At 38.0% G+C, this 25,571-nt stretch overlaps 1 protein-coding gene across 8 annotated transcripts in view; it reads right to left on the bottom strand.

The window, feature by feature from the left end:
* ZMYND11 (zinc finger MYND-type containing 11) overlaps window positions 1–25,571 on the bottom strand; it is a 116,216-nt gene that overhangs the window by 15,508 nt on the left and 75,137 nt on the right. For 5 of the 8 annotated variants that reach the window (XM_075492409.1, XM_075492407.1, XM_075492408.1 and 2 more), the window contains 6 exons: window positions 16,142–16,186; window positions 13,188–13,349; window positions 3,972–4,049; window positions 3,476–3,568; window positions 1,909–1,996; window positions 629–684 (listed from right to left, as the gene is read on the bottom strand). In XM_075492409.1, coding sequence (XP_075348524.1) covers window positions 629–684; window positions 1,909–1,996; window positions 3,476–3,568; window positions 3,972–4,049; window positions 13,188–13,349; window positions 16,142–16,186 — 522 coding nt within the window. The remainder of the gene's footprint in view (window positions 1–628; window positions 685–1,908; window positions 1,997–3,475; window positions 3,569–3,971; window positions 4,050–13,187; window positions 13,350–16,141; window positions 16,187–25,571) is intronic. The other 3 variants (XM_075492412.1, XM_075492406.1, XM_075492413.1) reach the window with 3 other exon arrangements.

The raw sequence follows: 25,571 nt of genomic DNA, 5'->3' as shown, positions 1-25,571 counted from the left end.
AACTAGAGGTGTGAAACTGAGGTGAGCTGAGAGTGGATGAAAGACAAGCTGCAGAAATGTTATTCGTGTTTTAGAAAAACAAGGCAGAGGGAGGAGACTAATTCAACTCTTAATGATTTATTATAGCTAAAATGCAAAGAATATCTTCAAATTCATCAAATATTTAAAGTACATTCTGAAAGAAGTAATTCAACTGTACAAATGGAGAAAGTGTGACAGCTCCCCTAGCTTTATTTTTTGGTCTCCTCTGAATGTTGAGAAATGTTTCAATGCCAGTTACAGAATTTGGTAGGAATCTCACCTCAGGTTCAATTTATATTAGCAAGTAAAATTATTTCTAGTCCAACTGTGTATTACATGATTATTTTCAAAACTAAAATTTGAATATCGGTATTTTCCAAATAATAGTCTAGTTGCAAAAAAAAAAAAAAAAAAAGAAAAAGGAATTCTGAATCATATTATAATGAATTCTGAATATTATAAGGAATTCTGAATTTATATTATAAAATATAAATTTATAACAAACTTCACACCCTTTTTATTTTTGTAATACAAAGAATAACTTTCCTAGATTCTGAAATGAAAATCAAGTATCTTGTCTACATCTTGGTTACTTGATAATACTTACTTCATGACATGTGTCTTTGTAAAGCATCCTCGCTATATCAGCTTGTTCGCTGTCCGCTATAAATTAAAAATAAATGGTATGAACAATCACAGTATGATCATAGCGCTCACAAAGATTTGCAGCTGTCATTGCTATGACTTTCATGCTATAATTGTCTTGCTTGAGAATACAAAACATAATTTAGTCACTTGGATAACCCTTCCATTTAAAATTTTCTAACAATCATCAGTTCTATATTTGTTTTATCTTTCATATTTATATGCAAAAATACTGTTGGGAACTTTTAAACTGAACAATACAAGTACACATCTGAGGAGCAGCAGCAGGGAGACAGGGCTACTCTTAATATGGATCCAATTTTTTTCTCTGCTAGTGTCTTAATGACACACTGCAATTGTCCTAAAACATGGCCCTCTGCTATCACCACTTGACAAGAACACAGGTACAATCACATAAGTGTTTCTGCTCAGAGTAATGCTTCACAGACTATTTATCACTATGCGTTTCTCTTTACACCTGTGTATTTCTCTATTAGCAGATTCATATTTCTCCCTACCAACGACAATGTGGATCTTCTGATGCTGCAAATAGACTGGTCCCACCCTCCTGCCAGTTTCCCTGATGTGGGCCGTGTCTGCAGGCGAGAACCACATCCTCCTGAAATTAAGGCTCTGGAGAACCTTGTTACGGGACCTGGCTATAGCTTCTGGATGCAGTGGTGGTGTTTTTCCACTTCCAGTCAGAGTGTCCCACCATATCAAACAGTCACTTATTACCCTCCCAGTGGCTGGCAGCTTCTCTGATGGTTGTACCTCCACACACTGCACCGGCAGGACAATTCTAGTGTGGATATAGCTACAGTTGCTGTCACAATATGGCAGATATTGCCCACGAGTGAAAAATATGTGTCTATAGTACATGTTTCTGCTGACACAGCACATCGGAGATCAGACCTCTTTCCATCCCAGAACAACATATGTATACTGGCAGAAATTTGCAGTATAGACTGACTTATGACTTAGGCTGCAGAAGAAACAGGATGGCAAAGGTGCAAATTCCCACTAACAGGTTTAGCCAGAGAGGATGAAAATAGTTGTGTAGTAGGTGGGCCAGAAAAGACCCTACAAAGTCCTCTTTGCAGCTTACTTTGATTTTTAAGGGCTCTCAAATGACCTCATCCACACTTAAGATTATCTAATACCAAATTCAATCCTGAACTTGTGAGTTTCCTACAGATAAAAATAAATCAAATAAAGCCAGTAGTAAATGTAGTACTTTACCTCCATAGAAAATCACTGTGTTGTGTAGAAGCAGCTGAGCATCTGCTTTGAACTCCTCATAACTCCTGTACTTTCCTTCATTTACTTTCTACACAAAAGAAAACACAGGACTGTGAAAAAACTGTTAAAGTGCTGCACCTGTTTTACGCAGAGAAGCTTTCACAGAAATCTGCATTATTCAACACAGATCAGCCACTGCCCTTCCCGTGTACAGAAGGAATACTTACAACTCTTTGACATGGTTTGTTAGTACCTGAACACTGGCTGCATTGGTCCCTTTATGCAATGCCCAGAAGTAAAACAGGTGCTTTAATGCTTGACTAAGTTTTTTAAAAAAATCTCTTGGTCATAACAAGGTAAATCTGGAGTAGCTTCATCATAAGGTGTGGCCCAGAACACTTGTTCAAATTAAAATATATTCCCTGAGGTGAAGATTTTGTACCTTAAAATACCAGCTAGTTTCAAATCAATGTTGACTGCCTTTATACTTCCACGATCTTCACTTGACAGTCAGTGTTTTCTGATGAAGGCTGATTGTCTTAGTCTTCCAAACTCGTAACAAATGCCTACATGGAGCCATGCAGTTCATTTTCCTAGTATGGTCTTTTGTCTGATAAGGAATGCAGCATTTTCAGTTGTGCTCTGTCAAGAACACCTATGAGAATTCCAATCATCAAACAAAATATCATCAGTTTCTAGTATGTTATCAAGGCCAAAAGATCTTCTGTGGAAGCAGATGAAGGTGACACAGTGAAAGGAAGGCCTGACCTATTTTCAGGCTCAACCAGTGTTGCCAGTACTTCAAGCCAGTAGTGTTGGCCTCCAAAACTGCCAGTGAAGCTATTGTTTATCCATGTGTTTCAATAACAATAATAAAACAAAGGCTTTCACATCTATGGTTGTAAAGGGCAATATATACTACAGCATTGCATAGTAATCCAGTTGCAGCAATGAATAAAGATGAATATGCTGTTCATTTTGGTCATGTGCATTTGATCTACATGAGTCATGATCAGACCTTTGGTTCAGAAAAAAAGGACAACATATTTACTAGTACTTTATTTCTGGAACAATTAATGCAAAACAGATTTTTTAAGTGAGTCTTGTTTTTTGTGATCAACAAAATGATTGTTTTTTTATGAATCATTTAGATGTTTATAAAGTTGCCACCTACACAAGGCCTTAATGACTAAAATTAGAATATGGTCAAAAACACTGGGCCAGATATGCAAACATGGGCACTCAAGTCCATATTCAGTGACTTAGATAAAGGGTACTTTCTCTAAAGATTTCAGCTACCTACAGCTCCTAGTAAAACCTTAGTACAAAAGGAATTGAGGATACTCCGTGTCTGAAAACTAGGCACCACTCAAAATGGTTTTATTCGGTTACCTATTTATGAAGAAAAGTTTGAAATTTTAAGCTCCCATATCCAATGCTGGATACAATATTGAAATACTGATCATAAGAAGAATTAAACAGGATTAGTGCTTTAGTCCTTAAGGTTTATCTTCACTGTTAGAAGACACCATAAACAGTGAGAAAGTTAGAAAGCAAGTCACTCTACCTCCTGTATAGTAGGAACATCAACAGCTGAGTGCACCAGCCTTCTATACATTGGGTGTTTGTTGTCCTTCCCTTTCTTGTTTAGATCTATAGCCTGAAAGGACCATGAGACAGTGTAAGTTATTGCATTTAGAATCTTCTTAAAACACAAAAAAAGATTTAAAAGATGCAATAGTTTGGAATATTTCAGGTGGGGAATACACAAGGCCAAACTGTAGATCCACAATCTGACAGATTGCATGCGTCTCAAACCTGAAAAATGTCCATTTCAGAGGAGCCACAGGCCCATGGCATAAACTACTCCTTCCAGAATGATACTAAACTGAGCAATGAGACATGGCAAGTGTATGTTGAAATACACACACCGCTTAAGACAGGGGAAATAAACTGATACCCTCTTGTAGCCCTCCTCTCTGCACAGTCACACATGGCCAACCGCAATGCATCCTCTGCAGTGCAACCCAACACTTCGATAAACTTCCCTCTTTCACACTCACCCGCTCCTTCATACGAGAGACTATGAATCGCAGGTATGTGCTCATCTCTTGTTTACTTGTGTTTTTCTTCTTGATACTCTGTCAAAGAAAAACAGGATCATATTATTATTTTAAACTTGACTTCAAAATTAATCCAATAAAAATTTTCTCTGCATCACAACATTATTTGAAAAGGTAACTTTGAATCACATATCACACAATTTTTTAGGGAAAATCTTTTCTGGGAAATTAGTAACACTAACACGTCACAACAACTATGTATGTTGCTTTGAATTATGTCTGGGCTGAGGACTTCAGCTACAGAAGAATTACAGGTTTTATTTCCACTTGTATCCATAATACTTTGTCAAAACCTCTCATGTAAAAAAGTGTCTAATTAGAATAAAGCAATGAAGAAAGGCATTTTAGGGAGCAGTTTAAAATTTATTTAATGGTCTTTTTATTAGCAAGGCATTAATATTTTTTGTAAAATAAGAAATAACTTTTAAATAATATCCTGTACCATCTACAAATTATGTGCTTACTAGGCAAAATGACACTGTCTAGCTGGAAGTCAAATAGGCTCTAGCCAGTAAAAACTCAGAGCACTTTTTACTGCTCGAGAAACATAGCAGTTGTTGATTTTTGTGGTTCTTCCTTCACAAAACCTAATCCAGATTTCAGAACACAGACTGCTGCTTTTTAGCAGTTCAGGATCCAGAGTTTTTCCCCCTCATCTTAGACTAGCATAGAGACTTATCCCCACCCTTCAAAGTCAATCCAGGCTAATGGGAAGCACTGCATACAGAAAACATGCTGCTAAAGAGAAGGTGGCTCTCTGCAAATGCCTAGTGTGCTCTTACAAACCAGCCTTTCCGATTGCAGGTCACAGCAGCTGTGCACAGTTCTGCATGGCCTTACAAAAGCTGGCTGAAAAATGCTATCTCCTCCTTGCTCTTGCCTACAGTTCTCCAAAACAAAAGCGCAGTGAAACAACAGCATGGGTTCCAGGTTTATTATCCTGAAGTGATTTCTCACTGCTCACATCTCTTGCAAAAAAACATTTACTCCTCCTCGCACCTCCAAATGCAGTGAGTGCCAAGCTGAGTTCTCCCCTTCTCGTGCCTCACATCACCACCTGTATGCAAACTGTGTGGACCAAACTGGCTCAGTTACACCTGCATCCTCAAATTTTGATGGTCTTTAGCAAGATCCACATAATTACGCAGATGACTGTTGCTTAGCAAACACAAGAAAAAACAGAATCCATGTCCTAATAGGTAGCTAAAAGAGGTAGAGGCTTATGAACTATTAATCACTTGAAGTGTGCTATTTTTAACTGAATTACTTATATATGACTCTGAACATATAGAGGGAGCAGACACATTGAGTACAGAGCAACTACTTTTACATATTTACTTAGCAAGAGTAAAAATTACACATTAGTGCAAAAAAAATTGATAGGATTTGATTGTGTCTTCTCTGATTATATTCCTCCTGCAAGACATTGAAGACACTGAAAATCACAGGCTGGCCCTTGTGCTACAGCAAGTGTGCAACCTGTACATCTCAGGATTATACTTACTGCCTCCTTCTTAAATCAAAATTCTACACAGCACTACCAATAAAGCTGTTTATTTGATTGCTTAACAGTATGCATAGAATCACTGCAAACTGTGCTGAAATATCAGTTCAGTCATGAACCTATATAGATACTATAAACATATAGATACATATATAGATACTATAATGCATAAAAACACTATAGCTTTTTCCTGACAGGACACTACCACTGCTGGGTAAAACTCACGATTGTGGAAAGGGCCAGCACAAGGTCTTTCTAACACTTACAGTGCATTTAAGCATTATTTTCATAATATTAATGGTTCCCTGACCTTCCTTCCAAACTCTGGCATGAGACAGACTTTTACCCTGCTCTGTATGTCTGAATCACCTTCTGTATATTCATGTCTCACTTTGTCTGCTGTGAGAATGCGCATTCTGCTGGAATTCAATCCACCTATTCAGTTTTGCATATACCAACATTGCTACTGCAAATGCAAACCGAAATGTGCATTAAATTATCTGCATTATGAAATGCTGCTGTCATTTTGTCATTTTAGGCACTGGAATGCTGTATGCTTGCTAATGACACAGCACTTTAAAAGACTGAAACTTATTAGGACACAATAAAATTCACTTGCACTGACTAGTCCTTCTACACCTCTTTTTCTGACGTGGTTCTGAATTTATCATCCTTTGAAAGTATTTCAGAATTCATGCGAACCGTTTTTCATGCCCTGCTGGGCAAGACAGTTTGTAAGATAGATGGTTTACAGTCTTATCCTTCAGATCATAAGAAAAGATAGATAGCTGGCTTTGTATCGTTATTGATGTCAGCAATTAATATCATCTTAAGCACCAATGAAAATGATATAATTAACTTGCCAATTCAGGCAAACGTGAATTTCTCCACTTTTCCTTCAATTCCCTACATTGATCTATTTTAAGAAAAATTTGATCTCCAGGTTCCTCTACTAAATGTTGAAAGGTAATGAATTTAGGGAATCGGAGACTATGAGCCAGCAAAACGTCTTTTTATGGCAAGGTTGCTCACCCTTTGTAGAAAGCCATTTATAATCCAACTGCTTCATTCACTTTTCAACAAAGATTAGCCCTTTAGGAGGTACCACTCATACATACTTTGGAAGCTATAATGGAAAATGTGTAATTTTTTAATAAAAAATCCCCTACTTTGTATTTTGAAGACTTGTAGTGTTCTCAGAGAAGTCAACCTAGAGCCACCTAAAGCAAGAAAATAGGTAACACTAGATGGGGGATATGATTTGCATAAAATCTACTTATATTGCTCTGACACAAGAAAATATACTCACTTTCAGGTCCCTTTATAGCCAGAGTGATATAGAAGCAAGTATAAATGAAAATTAGGTCTTTTAATTTCCTACTTTTGGGAAACAAAACCAATGATGGTGGCTTGTGAATCTGTAAAAGTGGCAAGATCCACTGCGTATCTTTTCCCACAGTCAGATCTACTAAGATATGCTACTGCAAACCACATTACTTAAACAAGTTTTTTTCAAGGAGACTGCTAAGATTCAATCCAGCCTCAAAAGATTATCAGGATCTTTATACTTGTAGATATCCTACTTGTAGGATATATTATCTTAATACAGGATTGTACTAGGTCTGGCTAGGATGGAGTTAATTGTCTTCATATAGTGTTGTGGTTTAGATTTGTGACCAAAACAGGGTTGATAACACACTGATGTTTTAGCTCTTGCTGAACAGTGTTTGCACAGTGTCAAGGCCTTCACTGTTGCCCACTCTGCCCCCACAGTGAATAGACTGGGCAGGTATGCAAGAGTTGGGAGGAGAGACAACCAGGCAGATGACAACTAACCAAAGAGATATTCCACGCCATATAACATCATGCTCAGCAATAGAAAGGGGGAGGAGGGGGTTTAAGGGAGTTAGCCATCTTTTGCTCGGGAACTGGCTGAGCATCAGTCTACCCATGGAGGGTGGTAGGTGATTGCCTTTGCATCACTTGTTTTGTTTTGTTTTCTTTCTCTCTTCTTCCATTTCTTCACTTATTAAACAGTTTTTACCTCGACCCAAAAGTTTTTTTGCTTCTACTTGTCCTTTTCTCTTCCTCTGTCCCACTGGGAGTTGGGGAGAAGTGAGAGAGCGGCTGTGTGGTGCTTAGCTGCCTACCGGAGTTAACCCACAACAAGGATGATTCCTAAGTCACGCCAATTTTTAGAAAAAACTGCAACCCTTGTGCTTTGAATCACAGTAAACCGAAAGGCTTAGTCAGGCATACGTGTTTATATAGGAGATGTAGGAGTGAAGTAATAACCTTCACAATAGCAATCCTCACACAGAAGATTGATGAGATCTGGTAGGTGGAAGGCCAAGGCTGCAGCCTCACTCTTTGCTTGTGGGTGCAGGAAATACCTTATATATGCCTTATATATCTCTGTGGCACATCTATTTCTTAGAAGCTGGTACCTGAAGGCTGGATTTACATTGCTTTTTGTATTCAATATTCCAGATTACCAATACCGCTTAGCTGTTAAAGAGGGTAGCAATATATTGCACTGTGCAGGTGTGACTTACTTAGCAATTCTGACATGCTTATAGTGCAGGAATTCACTACAAAACTTTACGAACAACACAAGGTTAGCAGCAGTGAGGGGTACTGCCAAGGAACACTCCATCCTGCAGTAGCACCGTTTATGATGGAAATTACTATCCTTTGCACCCTGAGTTAGCATGTAGCTCCTAACTCCCAGGGTGACAATGGTCAGTATGCTGCAGTTGCTGCAATCTTTCATTTGAAGAGGAAAAAATAGAGAAACTCTAAGAAATGCAAGGTGTTAGTGCCAGCATTCTGTCTAGCTATAAGCATTTAAATTGCATTTTCTCCATGTAAAGAGGTCTCCATATAATCTCCCATTAACGAATATTTTTTCTCCCTTCCTCCCTCAACTGTCATGTGTATCCACACATCAAAGAGCTTCATTTCAGTTCAGTGATGGATTAGGTGAAGGCTGCTCAATGACAGATACATGTTTCTAAGGCACCAGTTCCATTTTCAGAAGCAATTCAGGTTTCCAGGGGTATATCTGCAGACAGGAACAATGTGCATGAGTCTAACATACATTCACCACTGCTGTTTAGAAACTCTTTGCTTTACCCACTGGCCTTTGGATTTTTTTAGGGCTTAAATTTCCAGAGGAATTTGGTGCTACATATGGAAAGCTTTACTGCTCTGCCGCACTCTCAAACTCCCAACCCTCAGGTCATCAGGTTTCCTGTACCATTAAGAAAGGTATGCAGGCACACAGGATGGGTCTCAGAGCAACTGGTGCACCGTATGCAGTAAGCAGTATACAGAAAAGGATCTGCATGAGCAGAATATGGCATAAGACCTGCCTCTTTCAAGACCATATACAGTTGAACTACACTTTTCAACACGTTAGGTGCTTTTGGAAATGTTACAGCTGAATCCACAAATTGGTTTGTACTTGTATGGTGCATTAAGCACCTTCTGAATATGAAGCATCGTATGAATTAAATTTGCTTTTACATGCACAGAGAAGGTGGTAGGAGGCTCTAAGTGGAGGTTTCCCAGTTTTCTCACTGCTGTGGACAAATTCCTTTACACTTTATTAAATACACCCTATGCAGTGCCCAGTTCTGCTGCCTCCCTGATTTACTCAAGGGTCCATGCGGCTGCAAGGCGAATGGGAGGGACCTGCTGAGCGCTAACACCTCCCCAGGTGTGGGCTCTGCGCACTGAACCATGTGGTGCTACTATCAGTCCTATACTAGGACTTCCTTTCACCCACCAATACATGGCTATTATTTGTGTGATTATGCCAAATCCTGTTTATAGAATATGTTTCAACATACAGTTATCTAACAAACTCCTACCATAACACCCCATAAGGTAAGTCAATAGAGCCATGTTCTTTCTTCCTTCCTTGTATTTTACATTAACCATCTTGACTGACAGCTAGTACTTAAACCCCCTGATCTAAGTACTTGAGTTACTTCACTTAAGTAACCTTCATCTTTCTGTGCTTCTAACTTTCTACTGTTTGTCATTCTCACTTGTCAAAGTATGTCTAACGTTGATTATGAACTGCATGATGGTGTATTTTTATGTACTCTATGAAATGCTTAGTACAGTACCAGAACTCAGAAATAGCCTATTTATAGAATACTTATCAGCACAGCATTTAATATCTTAAGCTCTACAGCTTACTTTACTCTCATATATATAAAACCCAGAAATATTGAAATACCCACTATGATAGGTAAATTGGTTATAATTCCTTGTAAAGCACATGCATGGAAGATCAATCTCCGATCAGATGATTATAAAAAATTTAGTAGTCAAATTAAGCCATATGAGTAATTCTTTCTTTTTGTTTCACAAATCAAAATCTCTTCCTCTGGGACAAACTATATGTCACCATGCATAATTTTGCCTTTCTCTAAAATTACTTTAAAATTTGAATTTAAAAAAACCCAAACAATAGTCAGTTACCCCAACATGTGATCAACATTCTCCTATTCAGATTTTCGTATATATCTATTTCCCCCCCCAAAACCCCTAGTATTTTTGCAGTACTTTCTGTAGTCTTTAGGTGCTAAATTAACAGCTGGAGAAAATTAATTTCCTCCTTTTATCTAACCAAAGAGCAGCAATAAATGTACAAGTCTCCTCCATCTTTCAGAGATCGAGTTGACTAACCCTGTCTTGGATAGACCATTCCAGTAGTGGGAAAAGGCTAATGTAATCTCTAAGTTCATTCAATACAGAGTCTTTCTCTTGTGACCTATCTACCAGGAATTTTGCTGATAATACCGATTTATTTCACTTAAGACAATGATTAGTCAGCAGCCAGGGAAAATTTTCAATCGCTGCAATGTGGTTTGAATTGAACTTTGTTTGACTCTTGACTCCTGCTGAGAATTATGTAGGGTACAAAATATTCAGATTGGTACTGTCAAGTTAAAAAAAAAAGCCAGGAACTGGACATTCTTGCTTATGGATGCAGTGGAGAAAAACCACCAGCAGGGAACCAGAGTTCAGAGCAAGGTTTGCAAGGGACTGTTACAAACGTTATGGGAGGAAAAATATTTTAAAGTTATGAACAAATCCTTGGCAATGCCCTTTGTAAAATGTTTCTGAGTAGTCAAGTGTGCAAGATAAAGCTGCACAGGTTGATTGCACTAGTACAACCAGTAATTGTGAAATGAATAATCCAAAGGCTTGCTGACCTTGGCAGCCTTACAGAAGCAATCTTTACATAAGAATGAAGTGTTCTTAGATTATTTCTCCCAATATATCAGGTTTCAAACATACTTTTACTTCACCTTTGTAAAAAGCTTTGAAATCCCCAGGTGAGAAGTGCTATGTCCAGTTACAAGAATAAAGTATGAAAATATATGCATCTCTTTGTCCCAGCTATTACTTTTCTGGAATGTACATATTTACTGCTGATAATGCAAAGTAAATCCCATTGCCTTTATGGAAGGTAGTTAAGCTCTGTTATGTCCTCTGGACATCAGCCAGGGCTCTCTAAACTACCATAGTTTTTTGAATATAGGCCTCTCTCTTGTTTTTAAAATAAAATTAGAGCAGTCAGCTCCTAGGAATGTGGGAGGAAAGTAGCAGAAGAATGCCTGACACAAGGATGCTAATTCCTGTGCCAAACTAGACCTCTCCCTTGCTTCCAGGGATGGTGCAAACCTCCTTAGTCCAAGTTTGCACAATTAGGGCTTGAAGTGATTTGGATTAATTACAAGGAAAGTAGGACCTGCCAGCACAGGGGGAAAAAGGATGCCATTCAAAATGGCAATAGTCTCAAAAATAGGTTGGTCATCATCTGAGGCACTGAGCAAGCCAAAGATCTCTTGGGCAGGAAGTATTTAAGAGCCCCCAAACCCTCTCCTTAGTCTTTGTATAACAAAAAGGGAACCAATATGCAGGATAGACACAGTGCACATGGTCTGAGTTTCACAGGATTTTTTTGAAGGTAAACATTTGTTTAGTATCATTTAGTGCCATAAAGGATTTCAAGGCTCTAGGATGGAAGTGAAACTGACCTCAAAGCTGACCACCCTACGTATCTGTGCGTATTTCATGCAATGATTCAGCATGCCACTCTGACGACATCCATGTCACAAGATAGCTGTTATAAGCCACCTCATATACAAGGTGGCTTAAACTATTTACATTCCCTACTCTCACCAGGTGTCATCTAAAATTATTGGTAAACTAGAGTGGAGACTGGATCCAGTTTACCTAATTTTAACTATTTACAATAACTATCAATACTTATTATGAGAACCAACAATTATTAAAGATATTTATTTAAAAATCTGAAAGCAATTCACATATATATGGTCATTCTTTGTTTTTAACAGAGGGAATATTGAGTAGCTACATTAAATGCTAGCAATTCAATACAGTACATGTCCTTATTCTTAACTGTTTTTTCCCTGCCACTACTTCTTTTCCATTCCTTTCCACTTCCTTGAAGCAGGCTCAATTTTCTTGCTATTTCCCTAAACCCTGAGAGCTCCCAAACTGAGGCAACAGGCAACAGGTTTTTTACAACTGGTTCTAAGGTAATAGCAGCCGGAAAGTGCTGTTTTGAAACAAAACAATCCACGTGTTTTCAAAAACTGCTTCTCCATACTACCAAGCACCTGAAACCTTACATTCCTTGCAGCACAGATCATCTGAAGGTCAGTCTGCTGCACTACAGCTAGATCTAAGCTTTTAGCAAGGGAATTTCCTCTCCCTGCAGCAATCCAAGGCAGAGTGCAACTGGCAGTTTTATGCCTTTCTATAGCAGTAATTTTATCTTAAACATTCATACGCATTATTCCCTCCATTTAAGGAAGCCTAGGAATGTGCTCCATTGGGGGAGGTGACACAGAGATGACAACAGTAAGGAGATATGTCTGGCTGATTCAAGGCCAGGTACCAGTAAGCACCATCCTGACTAGAATGTTTAGTCTTCTAATGACATGTAGACAACATACCTGCTCATTCTTGGAAAGTATATAAAAACTCTTTGCTGTCTCCCTACCATACCCATAAAAATAGCAATTTTAAAGAAAAAGCAATATAGATACGGAAGCTATAGGTGAAATCCAGATTGGCCTTTTTGCACCAATAGAATCCCCAGAAGTAAATGAGAAGCAGGATTTCACCCCATGTTTTTTGATACTGCCCTCATCAGTAACATGATTGTGGCTTTACAATGTAAAATATGATTTCAATAAAATATTAAGAATGCAGTCATCGAAATACAAAAAAATTACATTACGATTCATTAAAATGATGTTAGGTAAAAACAGTAGCATCTTATACAGCAATTTGTTTACTCATGTTGAAGATTTCCACAATATACTGCATTCACACGTGGCATACATACGTACACACATTCCCGCACAGTATACTGTGTGCATTCAAATGCATAAGTAAAACTTGCTGGAGTCTTCAAAAATGACCATCTGCTACATGCACCATATTTTGGTATCTGTATAGATGCTCTAGGTAGGTATGTACCATCATTTCAATATTCAGTTCTTCATCCATTAACCTGGCCAGACCATCTGGACACCTTAATGAATCTATTAATGAATATCAATCCTCTAATCAGCACATGAAATCTCATAGGTACTCACCCTGCAAACTGGGCACTGCCAGTGACTACTGCTGTCTCTAAGCCTGAACTCATCAGACAAACACTTGGAATGATACACACGAAAACACAGGTCACATATCAACACCTCTCCAGGCAAATGGCATTCAAAACAATACCAGTCATGATTTTCTGTTTCCCAGTCCTACAAAAAATACAAAATATTTTGGTATGACATTCTGTCAAAATCTGCAGGAACTAAGAACAAAATTGATATGTCTTGAAATCCAGCAGCAATTAGACATTATAAACATTTTAAGAAGTGTATAATGTTTAAAAAACAGGGGAAAACCTACATGCTTAAAGATCTCCATCAGTTTAATACACACTAACTCCAATAGAATATGAATGCCAAGTTTTAGTTTTTTCAAGTGTCTGATTAGTAACAATTTCAAATATGAGCTCTGTCCACAATGAAAAGTGGGGTTGTTTTCTACCTTTGTGTAAAACACTTGTTGACCTCTCTGTATTAGACTACAAACAAAAGTTTGTACACCTCAACAGACCATACCTATTTCCTTGGACTATTTCCCCTTGTTTTGATTGTTACAGTGTATTTTCAACTGCAGTTTTCTGAAGGGCGGTCCCTTCCAGTCTTTACTCTCTTAAAACTGACAGCTTTTCAGTATCAAAGTGTTGACTTACAAGAAATAAATGAAATAATGAACCTATTACTGCAAGAAATGTTTCTGCTAAGCAATCCCAATGCAATTCAAAAAATAGAAAATGTTTCACTTGCAGTGCCCAATAGCACTAGGCTTACTCCTGAAATGTTTTGCAGAAGACAAAGGATATGGTTCTCCTGATGCACAGATGTCTTTAATACATTCTTCCTTGAAAATTCAGCCCCAATGGCCAAATTCTGACCTTTGAAACATGTGCACAAGCTTTGCTGAAGTAAATGAGAGCAGCATGCATATAATTTGGAGGCAGAATTTTGCTCTAGGAATCTACAGTACTAAAACCAGAGAGAATTGCCAGTGGCCACCGTTAAATGTTTATGTTTGTTATCTGAAATGCCACACTTTTCCCTACACTTAGAAGACAAAATAGCTGTCATATATCAGATAAAACTCCCAATGCCTTTTCATGTCAAATGTCACTTTTCAATGGGTTCAGATCTCTGAAAAAATTACTCCTATTCTTCAATAAATTATCTTGATAAAAATCTGATCATGCTACTTTTAACATCATGTTGTAAAGGTGGAGTTAGCAATTCCCACCAACTGCCAGAACTGGCATTTGTCCGATTCTCATTTTCCCATGCCTGGGAACTATGGTCATTTAAGTCCTTGTGTGAGAGGTCTCCTCCAACGGAGCAGCACAAGAAGTGCTACACAGAAGTGGCACTTCCAGTCCCTTATGCTGAAGAGCAGCCGTGTTGTGTACATAATTCATCTGACCAGAGCCCCCCGTGAATATAAGAAATTTAGGGACAGCCTCAACCCAGATTGCCTACACTGAAGTTTATATACCATGAATGTTGGACTGCAGGGGCAGTAAGTTTAGGGGAAAAAAACCCCAAACAACCCTTAACCAATGATTTTTGAACTCAGAACTTTGCCTTCCTTTGTTGTTCAGATTAACAGTGTAACTTGACTCTTCTATCGTTTCTCCTCATTTAATTTTATTGCCAATTCTGTATCTCTCAGAATGGCATAATAATACCACCAAATTTGGCTTTAAAGAACACATTCTCATTTCACCAAATATTTCCCCTTCCACAAAGTCCAGTGACAGTGCACTTTGGGAGCCCTTTCTTTACAATATTTTAGAAACAACTAAAGATACTGCATTGTCGATGTACTTGATTTGCTTGTAGACTGAGAAAAATCAGGATAAAGTATTGCTTTATATTTCTTTCATATTAAGTGTAATACTTCTCTTTATGAAACTAAAAAAAAAAAAAATCAGATGGCAGTAAAGGGCCAATTAAGCAAGAAAAAGAATCTGTTTTGGTTAAAGATCTATTCAGATAAAAATCAAACTGAGAAGACCCCAAGAGGTCCCAGGTACGAGGAATTTCACCACAGAATCAGGATTCCAGGGTTCTTAGTTTTTATTCATACTAGTTACTTATTGGTATATCCCAGATATTCCATTGTTAGGAAATATGCTGGCAAAGAGACGTGGAATTTCATAAACATACGGAAATATACTTGCTGGCAAGAAAAATCATACACTCAAGCCAGAAACCATGACATTAAATAAAACACCAGAAGAAGCTTCCTTCAGTATTCACACTGTAAAGTTTTGAAAACATCATTGTTTCTAAATATAATCACCCAGGTTTTCACAGAAAAGATTTTTAGTTTAATGCAGTATATTTAGTGCATAAGTATATATAAAACATTCATTTATGCAATATATTTGAAAAGTTAATAAAGAAAATAAAAAAGGTACATAGCCCTTGTGAACAACTACACTACTGACCTCAATAGCAAGGTCAGAGGCATTAATTTTGCTCCAACAGCAATGAAATGTTATTGCTTCCCTTGGTTTACATAAGTTTGAATGGGAGGAGAATGTGCTCCCGACACATTTTTTTCATGCAGGAGATTCGTTTAAATAGCTCAAACTCTGACTGTCAGTGCTCGGGGTAGGACAGGTCAAAATTCTCCGCCAGCTGCAAACACGGTTAAGTCTGCATTTACAAAACACACCACCAGGTGTCATCAGCCCCTCCGAAAAGGACTGATGAAAGGGCAATCGTAACAACATCTTGACCTGTAACATGTGAGTAACCACTTCCAGCCCCCAGGAGAGAGAAAAAATCATCAAACTACATACATACATAATGTAGACTAAACTCAGAATTGGAAGTGATATGGATGATGGTGGTGGTTAATATAGTAAACTAAGCTATCCTAATGGAAGACAGAAACGTAATAGAAAATATGACAGAATTCAAAACCACATAGTGCAAAAATTGTTCACCTTGTTTTTTGCTGCTGTCTGGGAAAAAGGCTGCATACCGTAGGCCTTTCAAAATAAAAACAAAACAAACTTTGTATCTATACTGTAAGCCATCCAATTATCAGGATATACACAAGGCTAGAAAGAATTCATGCACAGTGACCAGGAAATCAATCTGTTACTTCTAACATCTGGTTGCATACATTTCCTCCTGCATTTCTGGAATGCTACCTAATGCTTTCACCACATTTTGTTTCTTTAAAATATCCCATGTACTTATATCATTAAAAGAACCCAACACCCATCTTCTTCCCCATATAAACACCCACCACCAGGCCAACTTAAAAATCGTCAAGAATATTAATGACTGTTAATTAATGCACTCTCTTTGACACATAAACCTTCTTTGGGCATCTAAAGAAGATCCCTGTAACATAATTTACTGCATAGGCAGTGGCCCCACCAAAATGAAAGCAACACCTTCTTTGCTGCATATTATCAAAGATTAAGCTATCGCTTTATCAGTAAAACTCACAGTCCTTATTTGTGTATAAAAGGTGATACATTTTCCCAGGGCCATGCGGAATGAAGGAAGGATCTCTGCCACAGGGACTCAATTTGCCAATATCCTTATTTCCTGACGCAGGGCAGGAAAAGCCTCTTGGGTCACCGTGCTGGCAGACGACGGGAATCCTCTGCCGGCAGTGCCTGGCTGCCCAAGTTCAGCAGTTCAGCGGCACCCAGTGACTGGCCACAACCCCCAAGAGGGAGCGGATTTGGCAGCAAAGTTGCATAGCTCAGATGTAACAGGAGGCCTTCCCCCTTCATTTCACTCAGCTGCCCGTTGCATTTGTAGATACATGCATCAGCAGGGCAGCAAATGTCTGTTTGGGGGATTGTATTTAATAGCCAAAGCACTATGCTCTGTTAAGCAGAGTGGGATCTTGCAGTGATATGGGTCACTTGTGGTCACTTGTTCTTTATATTCAAATCAGTCAAACATTATATCATAAAGGTCACTTTGCACTGACATAAATAGTTGAGATTTCTCAGCAACATGAATGAAACAATGCAACAATTACAAAAATATGGCTTAATTTATGACCGACACGTAAGCTTACTTTTTTGTGATTTGTCTTAAGTAGGTTGTCTTAAAGCAAATACATAAATTTATTCTGGAAGTACAGAAAAATAACATGGGACAGAAAATGTCAGGCTATCCAGAACATTTGACAATTTAAATACAGATAAACCCAACAGAAAGGAATGAATCATCATGTCGTAGCCTTACTGTAGAATAAAATATATAGTTGTTGTCAAGGAAAGAATAATTTTAGTGCATAAAGACAATGTCCATTATAATGCAAATGTACGTGGAAAAGAAATGCTTACTCATTAGTAATGGAGATTTACTTAGCTGTAATTGAAATAGGGAATCTGTATGTTGGAGAATGTGACATCCTGCTGTACAATTAGCATAGCATTAAGTAGGAGATGTGAAGCACATACTGACAGTAAAATTAACAGTAACTTAGAGGTCACAATTGTAACTATTAGGTCACTTCCATACCTTAGCAAGCCCATAATTATTGTAAAAAAAAGATGTAAAAACAATTAGTAAATTTTTATTTTCCTATGAATTATATGTAGGCATAGCACATGAAAACAATACAACCTCCTTTCTTAGGACCACTTTGCCTTTTTATAATGCATATTCCATTAACATAGCTCATTTCTTACCTGTTAATCTGTTTTCTCCAAGTCCCTTAATGGTAGCCCAGATACTCGGTATTAAGTCACTCTACTATCAGGTGGAGAGAGGAAAAGGGAGGGGGAAAAAAGGCAAAACTCTATTCATGAAACTCCCCTTTATGGGGATTTGCTGGTTTCACACTGTTGAACTAGATTTCCCAAACCATCCAAATTATGGGTATCCTTTGGACCCAACCAGTAAGCTAAAAAAAAAAAAGGGTCACATAGATGGGAAAAACAATTATAAGTCAGTTATCTCTTTGGCACAATCATGTTTATTTATGAATAATATACATACAGTTCTGTTGTCCTAAATTCAATATGACGCAAATGAAGGAAAGCATTTTCCATGGAGCTCATGGTTCCCAGCATTTCCTCTGTGGCACTTATCCCACAGCACTCTTTGGACCTTTTTTTTTCCAAGTCTTCTGTTTCAAGTGCTCCTCCGGAGTTTCTTTGCTGCTTACCTATGCGCTGCTGTGGTGTTTCTCTATATCTCTCATCCACACTCATGCACACACAGCTCCTTCCAGATCACTGGATTTTCATTCAAACCCACCTGTGTGCAAACTCATGGTCAGCCCTGTGTAGTGTCTGTGCTTTAACAGTCCCTACAGCTCCCGCTGCCTAGCGGATAAAGAACTTAAAGCAGTTTTTCACATTTAGTCTAAATGAAGAGTATTAGCAGATACAGAGTAGACTTCACCCACTTCGTATCATAACAACACTTTTGGTCTGTCACAGTGGTGGAATCTAGAATGGCAACAAGGTCCATGCCAGCAGAAAGATCATTTACAAAATATAAACTATTTTAAAATAGTAGTATTTGCATGCTACATTTATTTCAAGACTTTTTCAAATCACCAACCCAAACCTTTAGTGTAATCTTTTCCTAACTATTTAATTTAGAAAACTGAAAAGGATCTCAATGAAAGAGTTCCTACCATTTCTCAAATTCCCATTTCTTTGACATCTAATGAGATAGGCCATGCCCAATTTGAAGATACCATTTCTGAGGCAAATGTTCTGGATTCTGGTATTTTAGGATTTGGGAACAGCCATAAAGAACACTTATTTCTCTTCTCCCCACCTCCATCAGCTTTAACATCAGAGTTCTTTCAATTTTCCCACCTTCAGCTAAGGGAGAAGCTTTTAAAATCTCGGATTCTGATGTTAAGGTTTCTTTGTTGGCTCTCAGTAACTCTTCACTGGAACCCAACAAAGCTGACTACCAGTCCATATCAAGTAGACAGATACATTGAAAGAAATGCCTCCCACAAGAATTACACATTACTTTTTTCACATCTTTCATTTTGCCTTGGGTTTCGCCACCTGCATCCATCATCATCTGCTGTTAGGAAGCAATTCCTATCTTCTGTACTTAATCTTTCATATTTCAAACTTTTTGCTGTAAATGAAAAGCCTTTATTGTAATAACGAGTGGTGGTACTGCATTCTAGCATGGGTGTATCTACCACACCATCACTCTTCTCTGGTATCTGAGTCCTCTCCTTAAGAGGTCTCAGAGTATGCCACAGGAACGTATGCCCCCATTCACATGAAACAAAGCAGCATCTATTTCTTTCTAAACACATTCTCCATTCTTAATCAATCAGTTCCTTTCTGTCTTTTTCAGGCAGCATCTGTTCCCATCAAAGCTTTCTCGATTAGACATGAGCTTTACTAGAGATAATTGTTACAACTTAGCAGTGCATTTTGCAGTCTTTATGACTCATGAATATAACGAACCACTGTGGGGACACACTACCTATGTGCACTCCATCCTCCAAACCCTGAAGGAAATGCTTCTTACTTATACATTTGCTGTAAACAGCTACTACATACTTAAATTATTTGTCTGTTCACCAATACTCCTCTCAAAGTGTAAATATCAGAATCTGTGCCCCATACAAAAGGCAGTTTGAAACAGGCTCAGACAAGAGCAGTTGTAAGAGCCCTTAAGAACTGTGGAAATGCTAAACCGTGCTCAGCTTTGAAATGTCTCCCCTTGCCCATCTATCTACTGCTTTTGCAATACTGTTGAACTTCCAAGTAACTGCTCTGTAATAAGAGGAGTTTTACAAAATGTGGCTGTTTACCTGTAGAGCTGGACAGATTGGAGTCTTACTCCTTTTTTTTCAGAGGAAGACTAGCATGTGCACCTTGTACGTGCACACTGGCCTCTTTTTTAAACACGCTATATCTCGTTGGGTACAGTAGCTAGTAAGAGACCTTCAGCTTATCATGGATCTCTGGCAGATGTATGGGTTTTCACTCAGACACTAGCACGCATCAAATACTACCTGGGTCGAACAAACATAATGTGTCATGGAACACCATTCCCAGTATTTTTTCAAACGCAGTGGGGACACTGTGTATGTTTTTCGCCAGAGGTCCTAGCCTGCTGTGAGGGCAGTCCTCCTCCTGCCCTTTGGGTCAGCCTTCTCTTCATGCCACAACATCCCTGGCTCCATCTACTCCTTAGTGAGCATGAATACTCCTGTAAACTTGCTTTCAGTTTTCAGATTTCACTGAATCTGCTCTTATCTTTTCATCAGAACGATAGGTTAGGCTCCGAACTGAGGAAGGCATGATTAATTCCTTGATGGCTCAGAGGACTGACTTACTCCATCTTTGCAGCAGGTAAATGGTGAGCTAGCTGTTTAAAAAAGTATTTCCCTTTTATCATTGCTGTACAGGATCCATACTTGATCAGGATGATTGCTTTACAATGATAAAGTTTCTTAGATCATCCCATGTTTTACATTTAATGTTAGAGTATTGCATTAGAGTAAATTCAGCAACAAAATAAGCTTATTTTCTCCCCAGTAGTTTCCTTGTATATATGTATGTACTAGATACATTGCCTCCTGTTTTGCATCTATTTTTTCCCTACTGCTTTTGCTCATCAAAAGTGCTCAGCAAACAAACAAGCATCCATCTCTCCTTCAAAGCCAAAAAGACTTCAGCAGCTAGAATCTCTTTATGAAAATTGTTTCACTTTATCTTCTCCTTCCTTTTCTAGAAAACTACCACAGCAGGTAGCTACAATGGTGTGTGCTTTTACAGACAGGATAATCTGTCCATTACAAATCAGTTGCCTTTATAGATCCTTTCCTTTGATGACCTGGGCTTCGTCTTTAAAATGGATTTCCATAAACTGACTCTGTAGGACACTTTGTAGATATTTGTTACTCATATTTTATCACAAAGACATCCAAAGCAATTATGAGTTCATATGTCCTCACAACTACCTAGGCATCTTGCTTAATTTCAAGTACTTTTATTTATTTATTTATTTATTTATCTATTATGGCCCATATTTTCATAATCTTGGCAATTAACTGGGGTTTTTTTACATTATTTTTAATTTCTCTCATTTTAGAAATCAGTTTTCTTCTAAAAAGAATCAACACAAAACCATTAGTGAGGAGACAGACCAAAATCTCCTTCTCCGTAGTGCATATTAAACACAGACATATTTATAGGTTCGTGATAATCCATTTCCATTTTCTTCACTGATAACTGCTTCCTCTTCTGATGCACTGATGCAAGAAGACTCAGGTTCTGCAGTGAATTCCACAGCCTCAGAACACTTTTGGCTTTCTTTCATTGAGTTTAATCTGCAAGCCTAAGTTTGTCTAATTAATTTATTGCCAGTTTGTCTTAGAAGTCTTCGGTTTCTGGCAGAAACCACCAAAGCCTTCTCCGGATGCCTGCCAAGACAGGTAGATTTTTATTCCCTCTCCTACCTTGTAGTTATGTTCCGGACAATTCAGGGTGATAGGCTCCAAAGTATAGAGCCAGCCTCTAGCTCCCAGAGCTAAAGAAGAAGTGAAGTTTTTTCAAGAAGCATAGTAGCATGCCAGCAGCCAAAATGACTGCTAAAACCCCTGTCACGCTTACCTTCTCAGCCTATGAGCTGTGTTCCTGAAGCAATGAATAAATCTCAGTTTCCCTCCAAAGAAGATCATGTTTGGGTAGCAGTAGTTTACATTATTTGAGGTGAGACAATACAAGTATTCTCCTCCAGGATATTAGAAATAGAAAATAGTTTCAAATGAAAATATTTTTTTTCTTTCTTCACGTTCCAAGTCAGTTCAAGGTTAATGGAAACTTTCAACTTATCTCCTCAGAAACTGGATTTGCTTCTGCTATTAATGTCACCATTTTTTACTTAGGTTGAGCCAAGAGGAGGTTTGTAGGCTATTTTCATTAGGGAGATAGATCAGTGATGGAGTGAAGTATTTATTAGGTGCAATGCCTTTTATTTCCACATTATGTATGTGAAGGTTTGTTCCCCTAGAAAGAGGATGAATCCAGACCAGAAAATAAACCATCTCTTTGCTTGTAGTTCCAAGTCTCCTTCCAAGAAGAACTGTGCACAAAAGGGGTCTCTTTCCTCTTTTCTTTCTTAAAATATGTTTACATTGCTTTTCTGGCCTTATCTTCTCCATGGGATTTTGTAGTGTTTTTCTAGGTTGATGTTTCTGCACACACAGAAACATTTTAGCTGAACCAACAGCAGAACTTCCTACAGATGTCACTTAAATGTCCAACTTCTTGTCCATGTCCCCTGTGCTGTAGGTGTGGCTGGTATTGTTTCAGCTGTCAGTGATATAAAGGCATGAGGGCTGCATTTATTGTGAATGAAGCATGGATGTTAATAAGTCCATCAGCTTCAATGAAGTTTCAAATCAGTGACCAGCATGACATAATAATAAAAGATTCAAAACAGTTGCCAGAGATGCAGAACATTTTGAACCCACAAAGTTAATAAAAACAACACTACTAGGTCAGGGTTGGCACAAAAGAGGTAGAAAAAACCAAGATGCATATTTCAGAACAAACTCAAGATGGACTGATCTATGTCATCTAGTCCGTTAGCATAATTTGAGTCCCATGATGGAAGCTTTATACAGACTAGTTTGACTAGTTTACTTCAATCCCGTAAGTAAATTATCATTCTCCAAAACACCCTTTCAGTCAGAAAAAAACATTACGTGAAATACATGAACAACGTCATCAGTATCTCAACTCCAGAACAGTGAGTGAAAACCCCAAAGAAGAATACAGCATTGCATTGATAGAGTTTTTAAAAGTCAAGTTGGCAAAGCTGGGAGAGGCAAGTGAAGGTGCTGATGAGGTTGTTTTACCAGTTTAAAAGAAGTATCATCTCTTAGGTATGCAATAAGGTGGACTCTACTAGTGTCATCTTCGGTAATATGAAGAGCCTTCAAATAGTGTGGCTCCTTTTTTAGGGGATGAAAAATAAGGACGAGCAGAGGGGAGGGAAGAAATACTCCTGAACAGATGGGAAGAGAAAAACAAGATCGGAAAAGGAATGTGGAGAATTGTTCATGATTCTTAACCCATCTTGAGACAGGAAGAGCCACTGGAATGGCAGTGAGGCCATTCTCATGAGCTGCATGCTAATAGCCTTAATGCAAAGACAAAGGAGGGTCTTGGCTTTAAAACAGCAAGAATTTCTCGTCCATGAGATGGGAGTTCAGAATTCTAATTCACTTCTCAAGGACAAAATAGTCTATGCTTCTTTGGTGATTTGAAAATATTTGCTTTTCTTAACTTTCACAAATCCACAGCAGGATATTACACCAGTGGACACTAATTTTTGGTTCATTAATAAGCAGAATTTTACACTAGTGCACTTTGTGATAACAATTTGTAAGAAAAAACATTGCTTTTAGCACACAGTGGATTGATATGGTGGCAATTTCTTGGCAAAATAAGCTCTGAATGATGGGACCTTAGAGGATGGAAAGATGGACAACAAAGAAAGATTCAAAGAGTTCCAGAAGCTCATTTCCCTTGAGTGTTCTCATGTGACCACACTGTTATGTGGCCTGACTCTCAAAGCCTCCTCATACTCTCCCTGAGGTGTGGAATAAGAGATGGAAGACAGTCTGAACTTTTCTCTCCCACAGGATCATTCATTAACTCTTTGAATCACCAAATGTAAAGAACACTGGTACTTTCACAATAATTAGGAATCTACCTGGAACATTCCAGCCTGGAAAATCCTCAATTTGTTACAATATGTGAGAAATAGTAACTATCATGGTTTGGGCTATGTTTGGCTTTGGATCAATGAATTCACACAGTACTTCAGATTAAAGGCAATACGGATCTATAAGACAAATTGAGAATTTTTTAAACACTGAAGGAAGTTTTTCTTCATTTGGTGTGACATGTTCTTCCTCTTTGTGCTCTCTAGTTGTAAGAGCTTTCATGATGAAGGCATTGGCTGTCACTACTGCTGTTTCATATTATCCTTCTGCTCCTAATTGAAATGAATGGGATGCACATTAAAACAATTCCTCAACCTAGTTAGTTAGAAGCCCCTTGCTTGCTGGCAATAACTGGTAGCTATGTAGGTTGTTTTTGTTTTGAGGCTTGGGTTTGTTTTTTTTTTATTTAAAATGTATTTTATGTACAGAAAAGATTCAAACCCTCACAGTGACCGTTCTTAAGCTTTTTACAATTATCTTCATATTTATGGAGACTCAAGATGACATAGCCAGTTCAAAATACGGCTTCTGGCTACCAATACTGACCTAGCATGGAAAAATCAATATAATTACAAAAGCAATTAAGCATGGCAAGTAAGAAACCCAGCCTTTGCTCAATTTAAAACAATTTAGATTAACACAAACATAACAGCCAAATACTCCTTTCTTATAGATCGACCCTAGCAAAATTGAACCTGCAATACATCAAATCACAATAATCACTGGGTGTGTGCCTAAGGTCACTAGGGTTAACAAAATCACCTTCAAAACTCACAGTGCTGGCAGTGGGTTACGACAAAGGTTAAAATAATGGGAAAGCAGACAGAGTGAAGAGATGGATTATTTAGGCAGCCTTGAGACTTGAAAGTATCTGGAGTCACTCTGAGCAAGCACCAGTACTTTCTAGATATAAAATATCGGAAAATCCCCAGTAATGAGTTAGCAAGTTATGAATACGTGGGTGTGTTAGGGAAAAGCACATTCTACTACTAATCTTATCTAAAAACAGGTAAGCAAGCAAACTGCCCCTTCAAATAGCATGCTTTCCACTAAACTAAAAAAATCTTTAGAGGGAAGAATTGGAGAGGCAATAATTTAGATACGGAGAGGACCAAATGCACAGGAAACTGACTGTAACTAAACCCCTAAGTCAGACTTAACTAGCCAGAAGAGTTGCTGGCTCTTTCCATAAGCAATCAATTACATGATCAGAAAATAAAACTCTGTAAAAGAGTCACTTCTTGAAAACATAATCACCTTGTATGTGTTTTGTCAGTGAAGAAATAGCTCAAAGTGCCTTAATTAAGTGTGAAGTCTCACTCTTCATATCTCATTAGAGAATTTGGCCACTATGAACCAACTTCAAACCACAGCGGTGCTAGCAGATACATTGCATTCAGATGCAAACAATGAACCCATATTACAAACACATATTCATTTTAGAAGAGCACAATATTTTTTGGCTTTATGAACACATGTAAATTGACATTATACATTCATAATGCCTCTCTCTGGGTCAGTGCAGTTTTATGACTTTAATCATGAGGAGAAGAATTAGCACATTAAATGCTCAAAATAGCTCCATGCACCCTGTCTGTAGAAAAATCACAAAATATGTAAATGAGTAAAACAAACTAACTCTAAAAACTGTATCTAACCCCCCATAAAGC

Source organism: Mycteria americana, chromosome 2 (assembly GCF_035582795.1).
Source record: "Mycteria americana isolate JAX WOST 10 ecotype Jacksonville Zoo and Gardens chromosome 2, USCA_MyAme_1.0, whole genome shotgun sequence".
Classification (NCBI taxonomy): domain Eukaryota; kingdom Metazoa; phylum Chordata; class Aves; order Ciconiiformes; family Ciconiidae; genus Mycteria; species Mycteria americana.
The sequence above is the reverse complement of the archived record's forward strand: the minus strand, read 5'-3'. Positions and strand labels throughout refer to the sequence as shown.